The sequence below is a fragment of the Eurosta solidaginis genome, chromosome 2 (genome assembly GCF_040869045.1).
Source record: "Eurosta solidaginis isolate ZX-2024a chromosome 2, ASM4086904v1, whole genome shotgun sequence".
NCBI classification, from domain to species: domain Eukaryota; kingdom Metazoa; phylum Arthropoda; class Insecta; order Diptera; family Tephritidae; genus Eurosta; species Eurosta solidaginis.
In genome coordinates, this window is record NC_090320.1 from 274,239,511 (window position 1) to 274,255,302 (window position 15,792).

The 15,792-nt window shown below is 38.5% G+C and overlaps 1 protein-coding gene across 1 annotated transcript in view; it reads left to right on the forward strand.

The window, feature by feature from the left end:
- The first annotated feature begins 697 nt into the window (after positions 1–697).
- The window catches only part of LOC137241001 (bilin-binding protein-like), a 60,785-nt gene continuing 45,690 nt past the window's right edge, over positions 698–15,792 (forward strand). Inside the window, exon 1 of the mRNA XM_067768112.1 lies at positions 698–852. Within this exon, the coding sequence (XP_067624213.1) occupies positions 830–852 (23 nt within the window). The 5' untranslated portion in view covers positions 698–829. The remainder of the gene's footprint in view (positions 853–15,792) is intronic.

A 15,792-nucleotide genomic window follows, 5' to 3' on the forward strand; every position in this document is an offset into this window, starting at 1 on the left:
ACTCACTTAAACTTGACACTGCCTTCATTTCATTGATTTCGCCATGGCTTAACTTTTAAAAATTTCACTATATATACGTGATAGCCCAAATCCTTATTTTCTTTTTCATTTTATTGGTTAGCTTGCACCTACTTCAACAGAACATAAGGTTGTTGATTTACGAATCACACAATCATACTTCTTGTCATTACAGCACTGTACAAAAATTTAAAGTTAATTTTCCTCTTAAGTAGCTATTTTATAGAGCTACATGTAACCTTTGTTTTAGGCAAGTTGCAATCCAATACGTATCCAATACATCTTTTCAAAAATTCAAGACTTTAATTTATAATATATCTATATCTATAAATCTTATAAAAAAAAATAACCAAGGACCGGGAGAAAGAGAGGCATAGAGAGAGAAAGGCATAGGGAGGAGTGAATAAGAGGACCAGAAAAAGGGGGAGGAAGAGTTAGAGATTAAAACTTATGTAGATAGATCAAACTTATGGCAGAACAACGTCTGTTTATATTTATAGATAAAACAGATGAATTTTGATTATTTCTCTTTTTGGAACTTTTTATGTTCTGCTTGCTTGGCTTATTTTCAATATATGCAAAAAAGTGTACGAATGAGATAAATTAAACAATACGTGTCTCTTAAAGGTAAATATTTTATTATTTAAGCTTATAATTGCCTTTCCAAAGCACTGTGGAATTTTCGCTGAAAAAATCGGCATAGAGCGCAAGTATAAAAGGTGTGAATAATTTTAATATCACATTGTCAGTTTTAGTGCCGAAGAAGAAAGTGATATTTGCTTGTGATCCGTTCAAATTAAAACTATACAAAATGCTGAAACACCAATTTGCTCTGTAAGTAACTAAATTATATTATCCTTTCAGACAAAAATAGTGTTTTGCAAATTAAAAGATATTTTAAGAATCAAATCGATATATTAGTAAAGGACATACTGCTATATGTCCTTTTGGATTATTTTAAAGAAATATGTATATACATCCTGTTTTTGAATTTTTGCTGTATTTAAATCAGATATAGAACAGCTTGTTGCATAGGTCCTAGAAAGCTTTGTCAAAAGGATGAAGTTATTTTATAAGATAAGCCCTGGTTTTAAATATTATTTCTCAGTTTGGTCGTTAAACAAACACAATGGACGGATATAGTATATGTGGGGCCGGGTCCTCACGGACCAGACAGTTCAACCTAACATAACCTTATTGAGCCCGATGAATCTGATTTCTGACAGGCTTATTGGCTGGATCAATGCGTTCGCACTCAAACAAAACTTAAAAATAACACGAGGATCGATCCGGCCACGTTATAAAATCATCAATAGCTTATTTCTGCCGTCGCACAGTGGCATTTTTTATTTGGTTTAGAAGCGAAAAAGTAAAAATTTTCAAGTCACGTTTTTTTTAAATTGGAATGCAGTTTGTTTTTAAAATGTCCACAGTAATTATCATTTCTTATAAATATTGTTCTTCATTGAATTGTCTGCTGTCAAACTGTGAGTTGTTGATGGCGCGCTAAATAGTGCAATTTACAGAAGTGAAATAACGCTTGTTTTAAAATTAGATAAAACTTTGTGGTGAAAGAAAAGCTAAAATATTTGTTGGTTATTTAAAATCTACACGTAATTATTATTATTTTGCAAGTGTTCAAAAGTTTTTTGGTTGAGTATTTTTTTAGTGACTGACTTTAAAACTTTTTTGCTATGGGTTCATTGGGAATATTTTGTTATTTTTGAGTTATTATTTTTCTATTTTTTGCCATTTATTTATAAAAAGCAAACATAGCACTTTAAATAAGGCTTCAAATATCAGGTTTTAAATTAATCGCTTATTTAACCTATTTATTTGAACAAAAAAAAAAAAAACTGTTTGTAAGATATTTTTCACCTCTTCAAAAGTAAACAAAAAAGTATTTCTTGGAAAATAAATAAAGTGGCATTTAACACTCAGAAATTATCACATATTCCCAACATCAAATGCTTTGCAAATGACTAAATTAACGTTATAACAATCTGTGATTGGTTTTCACTTGGTCGAATTTGACCACTAATTTGGTCAAATCAATAAAAACAGCTTGTCATACAACGTCAAAAGCCATAATTAAAATGGATGCTGATTACCGGCAACATCTCTTTTGGAGTTGCTTATCATATTTACACACAGCGACTCTTTTAAGCAGCTGATTACTGTTCTTCATTATTTTCCATGCAACGCTTTGTACAACAATACGTCAGTTAATCGAAATCAATGAAAATTTTCTTTTGACTTAACATTCTTCTGCACGGCTAATTAGTTGAATTCGCTGTGCATTGTATGGTTTCAAATCAAAACAAGTAAAGGTATCTAAGTTCGGGTGTAACCGAACATTATATACTCAGCGTAAGCTTCAGTTATACATTCCAATTCAGATAAATATCTTTTCTAATGTCTCCCCATTTCCTCTTACAATAAAACTTGATAAGTGAAATATCATCGATTCAAAACTATTTTTTGTTAAGTTATAGCTTATTATTCTAGTCTACGACCCTTTTAAATTTATTTTATATAAAAGTGGGCGTGGTATTTAACTTATCCCGTCCATTTTTACTAGAAATATTTTCTGCTATAAGGAAAATATGTGTACACAATTTCATTACGATATGTTAATTTTTCTTTATGGCTCCCGAAACATAGAAAATTGCTTATTCATAAGAGGGGCGGTGCCACACCCATTTTCAAAAATTTTAGTGTTTTCCAATTTAATGTATAACTCTATTTAGAAAGTAAAATTCTATTAACACAAAGCTCTTTTACGCTAGATATAGCTTATTATTTTCGTCTACGACCCTTTTAGAAATCTTTTTTATAAAAGTGGGCATGCTCTTTAGCCGATGTCGTCCATTTTTTCTAGAAATATTGCATGCTATAAGGAAATTTGTGTACCCAATTTTATTACGACCCGTTAATTTTTCTTCGAATTCCTGAAACAGAAAATTGCTTAGTCTTAAAATTTTTTAAAATTTGAAGTTTTTCTTATTTATTGTTATAAATGCACCTGGGAAATGAAATACTATTGATACAAAGCTCTTTTTTGCAATGATATAGCTTATTTTATTAGTCCACAACTCTTTTAAAAATTGTATATGTAAAAGTGCGTGTAGTCCTTAACCGATTTCGTAAACTTTTCTTCAAGGCATTCCTTATAGTAAAGGGAACCTCTCTGCCGAATTTTGTTACGATAGGTTTAACAATTTTTGATTTATGATTAATAATTTTTGCAAAATTTATTTTATCACAAGTGAGCGGTGCCACGCCCATTTTAAAAATTGGTTCCAGATTTTTATCAAGAGTCTCAATATCAGCCCACACGTCAAATGTCAACATTCTAGGTGTATTATTTACTAAATATTCAAGTTTTTTGTGGTTTTCAAAATGTTATATATATAAGAAGTGGGAGTGGTTACCATCCTATTTCGCTCATTTTCAATACCGATCTATTCTGGGTCCAGATAAGCTCGCGTGCCAAATTTGGTGAAGATATCTCAGTACTTACTCAAGTTGTAGACTATTTCAGAACCACCTAAGACAGAACCATTTAGGAACGCTTTAAAAAGGTCTACACTGAACTTTCCGTAGTCTTTGATTATTTTATTTAAATATATATGCGTCGAACTTAAGCGCTATTGGTACAAGCGTGAGTACTAAATGTTGCGCTCTCCTTCAGATTTGTACTCGTTCGGCACCGTTCGTTTTTTCTGCTGGGTATTCATTTTTGTTCTAAAACTTATTGATTTTTATGATTCAACAACACACACTACTACTTTGTTTTCCTTAAAATGCTTTGAAAAGGCAAATTATAAGCTTAAAACATAAATTATTTACCTTTAAGACACACATACTTGTTTAATTTATCTCATTCGTACACTTGTTTGCATGTATTGAAAATGAGCCAAGCAAGCAGAACATAAAAAGTTCCAAAAAGAGAAATAATCAAAATTCATCTGTTTTATCTATAAACTTGCTTATGCCCGTGTGTTTTACCCCACGTTTCTATAAAAATATGCAGGCTACGCGTAACTGGCCATGGGTAAAACATGAGTTGGTAAGATTGACCTCTGCTACAGCTAATGACTGTTGTTGTATGATATATTTATATTTATAACAGGATTCCCCTCGCATAGGTGAGGTTGGCAATTGAGTTGCAGAAGCTCTGAGCGCAATACAAAGTGCTCATCAATCCCTTGAATCGCAGTTAATGATCGTCCTTGAGCTTCATTGATAGGGATATGAAATTTGAGGCATTTAAAATTTAAAAGGCAAATCTGTCGATATCAATGGAATCCTTGGTTTTAAACTTTTTTGTTTTCGAAATTCCGATAAAATGAATTGCTTCAATGACATTCGTAAAAGTTTTTTGATGAAAATCCTTGTCCCACTACATAAGCGTGGAGAATCGAAATAACGAAGCATAAATATTGTGATATTATGGGCCCTTTTTTAAGGAGCAATCGATGAGGAGAAATTTTTGATTGCTCAAAAGAGCTAATAAACTTAATCGGATATGAACAGCTTGGGACTCTTCCACGACTGTGTTAATAGAGTGATAAGTTGTCTTGGTTCTAGTGATATTAACATCCTCATTATAAGATGCCTAAAATGCCTTTTTTTAATCCCATTTATAGTTTGTAAAGATAGATGTAATATTTGGAAGAAACATTATCTATTAAAGCTTCAGGTGATGTCATAATTTCTCAAAAACTTGCAGGAAAAGAAACCAAATCTGTTAGTACAGAAATAGAAATTTTGCTACAATTAATTTCAAGAAGTTGTTCAGCAAAATCTGCTGCTAAAGTGTTTCCGCCAAATTGCCCTCTCATATTTCTAAAGAGAGTAAATTTTTGTACATAAAGCCGTCTATAGACGAAAAACATGCATGTACTTCAACTGCGGCTGTTCCAGCAAGTAACAGGAAAGCACCACCTTTGGGATAGTCATTACACTTTAAATTCTTAAGGTTTTGGTCTAAAATTTGCAGCGACTGTTTATGAGTCATGGTGCACACATCGCACGCCCTCACTTTGGTCTGACCGTTTGCTTATATTGCACATCGATGTATCAGATGTTTGTAGACAGTGGTCATTTAAATGCGGAGTTGTACGTCCACCACACAAAGGATATCCGCGGTATGTGAGAAAGAAACTGCCATACTGATTTCTCTTTTTGCTCTTACATCAATTAATATCAAATTAAACAGAAATGTTTTCTTCCGGTTCCTCCAGGCGTATCCAAAAATACCAACCCTGAAGATAACATAAAAGAATACTAAAGGAATAACAGCCAAACTCAACTCTGCAATCAAACTTTACGTGTTGAAATAACCTAAGTAAGCCATAGTTCTGAAAGTCGCATTTGTTTTGTTTTTTTTTTTTTCAATTCCATATATTACTGGTGCTGTTAGGACTTAACGTCATATAGGCTTTACCAATTTTCATTATTCCATTTGTATGCGAGGTGCCATGCCCCTTCTTACTCACCCCTTATTTTCTTAGATGTGTAAGGGATTGATGCAATTTAACGCTTTACTGGATTTCAATGTTCTTGCATGAATACTTCCAGAGTTATGCTCTATCAAACATTCCATTTGTATGGTAGGTGTCACCCCCTTTTTATACTCAGCGTGCTTTGCACACAGAGTATATTAACTTTGATTGGATAACGGTTGGTTGTACAGGTATAAAGGAATCGAGATAGATATAGACCACGCCCACTTTTTATATATATAACATTTTGGAAACCACAAAAAACTTGAATATTTAGTAAATAATACACCTAGAATGTTGACATTTGACGTGTGGGCTGATATTGAGACTATTGGTAAAAATTTGGAAATATTTTTTAAAATGGGGGTGGCACCGCCCAGTTGTGATAAAATCAATTTAACAAATATTATTAATCATAAATCAAAAATCATTAAACCTATCGTAACAAAATTCGGCACAGAGGTTGCCTTTACTATAAGGAATGCTTTGGAGAAAAACTAACGAAATCGGTTAAGGACCATGCCCACTTTTATATAAAAGATTTTTAAATGAGTCGTGGACGAATAAAACAAGCTATATCTTTGCAAAAAAGAGCTTTACATCAATGATATTTCATTTCCCATGTGGAATTATAACAATAAATAGGAAAAAATTCAAAATTTAAAAAATGGGCGTGACACCGCCCCTTTTATTACTAAGCATTTTTCTATGTTTCGGGAGCCATAACTCGAAGAAAAATTAACGGATCGTAAGAAAATTGGGTACAAAAATTGTTCCTATAGCAGGAAATATTTCTAGAAAAAATGGACGGGATCGGTTAAAGACCACGGCAACTTAGAGATAAAACAAATTTAAAAGGGTCGTTGGCTAGAATAATAAGATATAACTTAGTAAAAAATAGTTTTGAATCAATGATATTTCACTTATCAAGTTTTATTGTAAGAGGAAATGTGGAGACATTTTTTTTAAACGGGCGGTGCCACGTGTTATGTAGAGAAGTAATTTATCTGAAATGAAATGTACAATTGAAGCTCACGCTGAGTATGTAATGTTCGGTTACACCCGAACTGAGTCACCTTTACTTGTTTATATTGAAGTTATGTTTAGCATATGACCATCTTTGGAAGGTTTCTAGTGCATGATTCAAACTTAGCTGTGATCGGCCGATCCGTTTAGGGCACAACCCGATTTATACCTACATACAAACATTCATAATTTTAAATTTATATGTATAGATAGAAGATGTGGATAGACTGAAGTTAACAAAAAATTTTAACGGCGGAAGATTACTAAACACCCAAAAGGAATAACAGCCAAACAACTCTGTAGTCAAACTTTAGCTGTTATAATAACCAAAGTTTGTACAGCAGCCATAGTTCTGAAAAATCCCATTTTAAGAAGATGCCACGCCCGCTTTTCCCAATTCCATATTTTACTGGAGGTGTTCGAATTGCAACGATACAGGAATCGGTGCTCAAATCGTGGGCCAGCTCCAAATGAACCGCTCTCATAGTCAAACATGTGAAGATGGCCACCCATCTCTTCTCCATGCTGCGTCCTACAGTTACGGTTACCGGGCAGAAATAGTCTAGTCCTATATAGCTAAATGGCCGGATATATGTTGTTGCTGTGCTCTACTTATACGACAGAGTAAACATCGTGCTACAACAACAAATTCCTCAGCCGTGGAACCCAGTAAGTTGGACGAATTTCACATATGGGAGCTTTTGTATTTTGGCGGTGCCTAGTGCGTTACGATAAGATTCGTGAGTGCATGGCTCGGCGGAAGTATAATAGGGCGTCTAGAACTTATGGGCAGCCAACTAACAGCGTCAATACGTCCTTCGACACGGAGCACTTTTTCTTCATCAATGTACGGTGAGAAATGGAGGAGCTTACTATTACGGACGATGCTTTGACCACTTTGGATTTGCTGGGTTTCCGTGGCCAACATCTCACCTTGCACGAGTCGACACAGTAAGCGTTTTGCTAATTCAGTTTCTCTGGCGGACAGTCCATGACATTCATTTGCTTGTGTTTGGTGGCGACAAATGGCAATAAAACGCAATACCCAGGCGGCGGTTCTGACCAGTTTCCTGAAGGTAGAAAAACGTTTAAATTCAAAGAGATTAGTGTCAATAATTACCAAAGCATATCTAGATCGAAGCTCTTCATAAGGCTCTTCATTTTCGCAAAACAAAGTTTCACCCGTAGGCCAAGTAAGATGCGATGTTTTGAGAAATGGTGGGCCGACTAACCAGGGCGTTGTCGAATCGAATCGCGCATGATTATTTGTACGTGTGGCTATATCTGCAATGTTAATATCAGTAGGAATCCATCTGCAATTTGTTGTTGTTGTTGATGCCAATATTTCTGGAACCCTGTGTTGCACGAACGGCTTATATCGACGGTGCTAGCTATTGATCCACCTTAAAACCGTTATTGAGTCGCTCCACAAATAGCAGTTTTCACTGTCTATCGGATGACCTTCACGCACGCAGTTAAACAGGCGAGTTCCTAACACAGCCATCTGTAGTTCAAGTCGTGGCACAGTTAGCGGCTTCATAGGGGCGCATTTGCATTTGGCGCATATGAAAGATATTTCTACTTCTCCGCTCGAACTTACCGATCTGAAGTAGGCTGCAAGGGCCTCCTCACTTGCATCTACAAATATGTGAAGCTGCAGAGGTAGCGGAGTGCCACATCGAAAATAAAACCGGGGCATGGCGTACTCACTGACCGCAACCAACTGGTTTCGCCACTTAACCCACTCGTCGTTGATGTCATTTGGCAGTGACTCATCCCATCGCGTATTTCTTTTCCATACCTCTCGCATAATTAATATGGCGTTAACAACAAAATGAGCTAGAAACCCTAAGGGGTCGAAATTTGACATAACGACACTTAATAGCTCGCGCTTAGTGGGGCATCTTGATCCACTTATGACCGCGGGATCGACGTTATTAAATTTTAGCTGAAACCCAAAGCAGTCTGTTGATAGTTTCCAAAATATATCTAAGACCCTTTCAGTCGAAATACCTTCTTTTTGGCCCATTGGCCGTGTGCACTCGTTAACTACTCTTTGTGAGTTCGATGAGACATTTCTAAGTTCGAAACCAGCTTTCAAATGGATTTCCCGCACTTTCTCTGAGACCATGATTGCTTCTTCCTCCGTTGCAAAGCTGTCCACAAAGTCGTCTACGCAGTGCTGATTTAAAATAGCATCTAGTGCTCGGAATGTAATTTCGTCGTTATTTTCATATTCCATTGCGTTCTTGGTTTTAACATAATTTGCAGAGCATTGTGAGCAAGCGGCACCAAACGTCACCACGAGCATTTCATAAACTTCAGGCTGACTTGTGGAGTCACCATTGCGCCACAGGAATCGATGCGCACATCTGTCGTCTGGTTGCACTAGCACTTGGTGAAACATTCTTTTATGTCACCACACACTGCATAGGCACCTTTGCGATAGAGAAAGAGTATCGAGGGCAATTCTTTGTACTCCTTCGGTCCCTTCAGTAGGCACGAGTTAAGAGAGACACCTTCAACCTGGGCTGCGGCGTGGAAGACTAAACTTAACTTGCCTGCTTTATTGGGATTTCGGACGGCGAAGTGAGGTAAGTACCATGTTTTGAATGACAACGAGGCCGCTTCTGATGGCAGGAGCTTACGTGCGTATTTCTTGTCTATGTACGAGTTTATGATGCGTTCATATGCAGCGCCAAATACAGCGTCGCGACTTATTTTCTTCTCTACACCAACCAACCTCTTCAGTGCGGGAAACTATCTGGTAGTGCCGTATGGTTACTCTTCCAAATGAGTCCAGTCTGAAAATTTCCATCAATACGAAGTGTGGTTGAATGCAATATCTGTCGTGCTCGGCTGTCGGATTCACTTTCTATTGGCGGCGCGGATCTAACTCCGAAGGATTCAGTATTGAAAAAGTTGGCCACTATATCATGGAGTGACTGATCGCTACAATTGTTCAGCAACAAGCATGACGACATCATTGCGACGGCATAGGTATGGATGTGCTCGATGTTGGACCAAACAATACTCATCCCAGTTCAGTGTTCGCAGCGAAAGGACCACTCTCTCTCACTCTTACTGTAGTGAATTCCAATCCGAGGTGACAAATGTCAAGACCGATCAGAAGTTTCGGTCTAACTTGCGGATATGTCTGTACTGGTAGCTCATTTAGATGCGACCCTTGGCAGTTCAACTCGGACTTACTTAAACTTTTAGACGGCAACTTCAAATTTGAAACGCCATATACGTTGCGTAGCTTGTGCTTCTTTCGAACATTTACTCCACTTATTGACAGGTCAACAACGACTGCTGGCTCCTGTGCTGCGTGACCACCGAACCATTGCAAGTTCAGACTCTGCTCACGTCCTCGTAGCCCAACTTCGTCCAGAAGAGTGTTGTCAGTCATTGTTATGGAAGAGCCTTCATCTAATAGCGCATACGTCCCGACCGATCTGTTGATTCTATACAAAATGACTGGAAAAATTATAAATAATAACTTACTTTCAGCGGCGTTACTGCAACTGAGCACAGCTGCTTCTGCGTCCTTTGGCCGTTGACTACCTACTGGCGGTTGCGTGTGCATTACGGTGTGATTCTTGGCTTGAACCATCGAATTTTCGTGTCTTTTGACAGAATTTACAGCTTTCGGCAAATTGTTCGTGGACGTTCGACTTCATGTAGGATTATATGGTGCATTCTCCTACAACCCTCAATAGCGCATGGCTTGCGCCGTTGACAATCGCGCATACCGTGCCTAGAGCCAAGACACCCGCAGCAAAGGCGGCACTGCTTTATTTGAGCCCACCTGTTTGCAACAGTCAGCTCAATAAATTGTTTGCATTCAGATGTTTTATGTTGACCCTGGCAGATTACGCAATTTGATTGACGGTAAGTTTGCGCAGTGTGAAGTTCGACTCGGCGTTTATGGTCCCGCACTGGATCACCCTCCTAAACTGTACAGATGAAATTCGCGAGATTCGTGAGCCACTCGCTAAAAGGTTTCACGGTCGCAATAGATCTTTCAGAGCTTGCGAAATTCTCCACTGTTTTCTTGTGCATAACTTTTCTGCGTCTGGATTGGGGGTCTGCGTTGAATTTATGCAACTTAACAAAAAATTTTTAGGTTTTAGCGGTTCATCATCACGAGGCGATATTGGTATCTCAGTAAGCGGACGACTGTTTATAAAATTTATGAAACAGATAATGAATGCGTCGGTCGACAAATCTTCAGCTACCTTTAGGTGTGTTGCTCTGATAGCTAAACATGTAAATAAGGCAATCCAGCGTTTTTCTCGGCGACAACCAATCGTGATAAAAAGCGAACCACAGTAGTCAACTCCTGTGTAGCTGAACGGCCGAACATACGGCGTGAGACGGTCGACGGATAATGGACCCATCATTGGAACGAGTGGCTTGGATCTTTTAGCGATACAATCTGGACAACGTTTATTAACTGGAGAAGGGAATGCACGAATATGTGGTACCCAAAACTTTTGGCGTATTTTACTAAGCGAGTCATTCTGATGATGAATTTTTGTATGCCAGTATAAGACTAAACGAAGGGTCACCTGATGATGCTGAGGCATTGTGATTGGACGACGGGCTGATAGAGGGAGACAATATGCTGCATCTATACGATTATTTGTTTTAACGACACCGTCGGCATCTAAATGGTGTAATGGGCTTGATTTTGACACCTTTTGTTTTGTGCGTAGCTGTTCTACTTCGTCAGGAAATACCTTTTCCTGTACGCGACGACATATGTGAACTTCCGATTTGGCAATCTCATGCAATTTTAGCTCACCTGAATAGCGGACTCGGTTTCTGAAGTTATATATATACCGCAAGACCCAACTCGTTACCCTAAGTAATTTGAAAAAGTAGGAAAATTTTGAATAGTTAATGATATACTTATATGGCGAAGTGGTGAAAAGCAAGACTTTTTTCTCTTCCGTTGCGCATTCGGATGATTGGAGTGAAATTACTTCTTGCGGCCACTCGACCTCTGAGAGTTGCAGAAAGCTGGGACCTTTGAACCAGCGGCTTTCTGAATCGGGTTCTGTAATGGGCTGTCCCCGTGTGGCGTCATCTGCTACATTTAACGACGTTGGCAACCATCTTCACTGTGATGGTCTTGTGGTAGAAATTACCTCGACGGTTTCTCTACATATGCGTAGATAAGCAACGGCAGCATATGGGCTAGAACTGTCATCAACAAACACATGCAACTGCACTTCATATGTTACAGGCAACATCGTAGAATAACATCGCGGAATTGAAAGCTTTGTTACCTTTTGAAAGCTTGTCCACCATGACGTCCATTTCGCGACAAGTTGCACAGGAACTGGCTCATCCCAATCGGTTTGTCGTTTCCACAAGGACTGCAACAGACTTTACATACAAATGGTCACATTAGCCAAGAACCCAAACGGGTCGTATATAGCCATCACAATCCCTAGCAGTTCACGTTTTGTTGGCGGACGTACGCAATCAAGGACTTCAGCTTTTATCTTGTGAAATCTTACGTGAAATTGGAAACAATAAGTGCTAGTATTCCAAAACATACCCAGCACCTTGTCGACAGTAGACTTTCGCTCCATGTCTACAATTTTGTCTGAGATATTGTTATTGAACCATTGAACTTGGCTTGGAGAGATTTATGGTCGACACGAAGTTGCGTAGTGTGAATCCTGCATCAGAGTTGATGGCAATTGCTTCTTTGACAACATCTTCAGCTTCTATATTGCTTCCAAAGCTGATAAATAAATCATTCACATACATGTTGTTTATGACAGCAGGCGACATTGTGAATGATGACAAAGTGTGATCCCTTATCTGTCAACTGCCTGACAGGCTGTTCAATATGGCTACTTTTCAGCGTTTTGACAGGCTGTTCAATATGGCGGCGCCTATCTTCAGCGGGTGATAGATAGAGATACAGAAAGAGACAGCGATAGTCAAAGACGAATCAGGTGATCCAATCACTTTGGAATTTTGACGTTTATGCAGAAGAGATCACACTTTGTCATCATTCACAATGGCAGGCGATCCACGTGGCATGTGGCTATACAACTTTAAGGCGTTTCGCAGCACGGCGAATACACAGCTCCAAGAATCATCGAAGACATAATATAGGTTTGAATCGTATTATGGGTATTCCCATCATGCCATAAGAAGCGATGCGAGCTTTGGTCGGCAAGCGTGAGAACTATCTGGGAGAACATCTCCTGAATATCTGCAGCGATGGCTATAATTCCTTGACGAAATTCGAAAATTATTGTTAGCAAAGGCTGTGCATGTTCAGGCCCTTTAAGTAAGACTGTGTTTAACGAAATATTTGACGTGGCAGCAGCTGCGTCAAACACAATACGAATTTTAGCCGGCTTATGAGGGTTAACCACCCCGAAAGGTGGTAAGTACCATGTTTTAGAACTTACATGTGATGCCTCTTCTGGTTTCAGTAATCGGGCATAGCCTTTGTCAACATATTTTTGCATTTCTAGTTTATAACATTGGGCATAATTAGGATCTCTCGTCATGCGAAGCTCGAGCTTTTGTAAGCGTTGAAGCGCCATATCATAACTAGCGGGAAGCTAGGTATCATCTTTTCTCCATAAAAGACCAATTTCATATCTAGGACCCAGAAACTTTGTTGACTTTTCTAAAATATATCTTGCACGACGATCTTCGTCCGATTCTACAACCAAATCTGTAGTACGAACGCCGAAACTCTCTAATGAAAAATACTAATTGACTAATTTGTACAAAGCTTTAAGCGAATGCGATTGTGATTCGCGGATGTACAGAACGTGGGGTTGCCGAACTGTATTTCGAGATATAGGGCCATAGGCTACCCACCCCAGACGTGTTTCAATGGCTATTGGTTGTTCTGGTCCCGCATCAACAACTTCTTGAGCTACACCAAAGTAGCTGTTGTCTATATCTAGCAAAATAACTGACTTAGCATTTATGTAACTCGAGATCGGCAGCGATTTAAAATGATCAAATTTATTTTTATCAAACGTTTGTTGTATTAAATTTAATGACTTAACAGTATGACCGTTGTTGAGGTTAAACTCGGCTGATTCACCTCTTATATTAACTGAAACCTCCCGCATTTTCTTTACATTGACTCTCGCCATACCATTGTAATATTAATAGAACTTTGGGACCACGCAGACCTAACTTTACGGCTATATCCTCTTCAAGAAGTGTTATAGACGAGCCTTCGTCGAACATGGCAAAGACAGACATATTTCCATTAGGCCCTGACAACCTAATGGGGAATATTTTAAAAGACTTGTTTGACTATCAGAAAAACAGTCTAGTACGCGTTCGATATTTTCTGTGCTTGCTTGAGTTGTATTTTGATTATGTGCAGTACCCTGTTGCTGAATAATACTCTGATGCAGTGATGTGTGGTGCATACGATTGCACCCGTCGACTGAACATACCTTACTTTGCCGACAATTCGATAAACCATGTCCCTTACGTAAACACCCAAAACATAAATGGTTGCTCTTCACGAAACTCCATTTTGAGTGTATGTCGCGTGACAAAAACTGTGGACATTCAACGAACTTATGTGACTGTTCACACTCTAAACATTTATTTACTTTTTCAGAATGCATATCTTTGTTGTACAAAACTCGACGAGTAGCGCCACCGCTCTGACGGTTAGGATAACGTGGCTGCACAGTTGAAGTTAACTGACCTACGCTAGCTTGGATGCGACGCAACGATAAGTCAGAAACCCCCGGCAATAACGACACAAATCTGGCTATGTCAATTAACCACTCACTGAAATGTTCAACAGTTGGATATGGCAATATATTGACAGCACGTTGACTCCATTCGTACTGTTTGGAGGGAGGCAACTTTCCCACCAAACTTTCTAATAACGTGGGATTCATTAAATGATGCCCGCATCTAGCGGACTTGAAAAAGGCGACAATATTTCTTACCCTGTTTGAAAATACAAGAATTTGATCCAGTTGAGTCTCATGAAACGACGGAAATCGTTCTACGTTGTGAAGCTGAGACTTGATGAGCAGCTCAGGACGAGCGAACTTGAACTGCAACTCATCTATAATGTTTGGTACATCTTCCGGATAAATTATAATTGAGGTGACGCCAGTTTTGGCAGCACCTTGCAAAGCCTTAAGTAGGCGCATAAGATTTTGACGATGGCTGTATTGGAATTCCATAGTAGTGTCGCTGTAGTTTGCCAAAAACAATGGCCAGTCTTCAGGATTTCCATCGAATAATGGCAACGGAAATAATTTTGCAGCAGAATTGTCCATAAACGTCAAAGACGTTGTGTTATATATCGGCGTTTGCATATTACGGGGCGGCATTTGGGTTGACGTAAACTGTGACGGCTGAGGTGCAGTTGATGCAGGCGTTTGCGGCCATTGTGTTAATGTAAATTGTGGCGGCATTGACAAAAAATTACGCTGTGATGCAGTTGACGCAGGCGTTTGCAACAAAGGTGGCGGCAAAAAATGTACGTTGAGGCTGAAATTCCGTGCCAGAGGCGCTTGCGTCGACGTTTGAATAGTAGGCGCGGCGTTGTCGTCTGCGGCAGCGTTGGCAGAGCAGTCGGCGACTTGTGTCCTAATACGCAAAGTATCATTTCGCAATTCTGCAACACAATCCCGTAATGAGCTTTTACATGAAACCAATGAGGCAATCTGGTCATTATACTCAGCTGAGCAGAGCTCATAGAGTATATTAACTTTGCTCGCATAAAGGCAATCCGTAACGGCATAAACTAATCGAGATAGATATAGATCAAAATGATCTGGGCGAAAAAAGAAATTTATTTAGCCATATCCGTCCGTCAGTCCCTCCGTAAACACGATAACTTGATTAAATTTTGAGGTATCTTGATGAAATTTGGTATGTAGGTTCCTGGGCACTCATCTCAGATCACTATTTAAAACGAACGAAATCGGACTATAACCAGGCTCATTTTATCGATATCGAAAATTTCGAAAAATCCAAAAAGTGCGATAATTAATTACCAAAGACGGATAAAGTGATGAAACTTGGTATGACGTAGAATAGAAAATAAGTAAATTTTTGGATAATGGGCGTGGCACCGTCCACTTTTGAAAGAAGGTAATTTGAAAGTTTTGCAAGCCGTAATTTGGCAGTAGTTGAAGATAACATGATCAAATTTGGCAGGGACGTTACTACTATTACTGTATATGTGCTAAATAAAAATTAG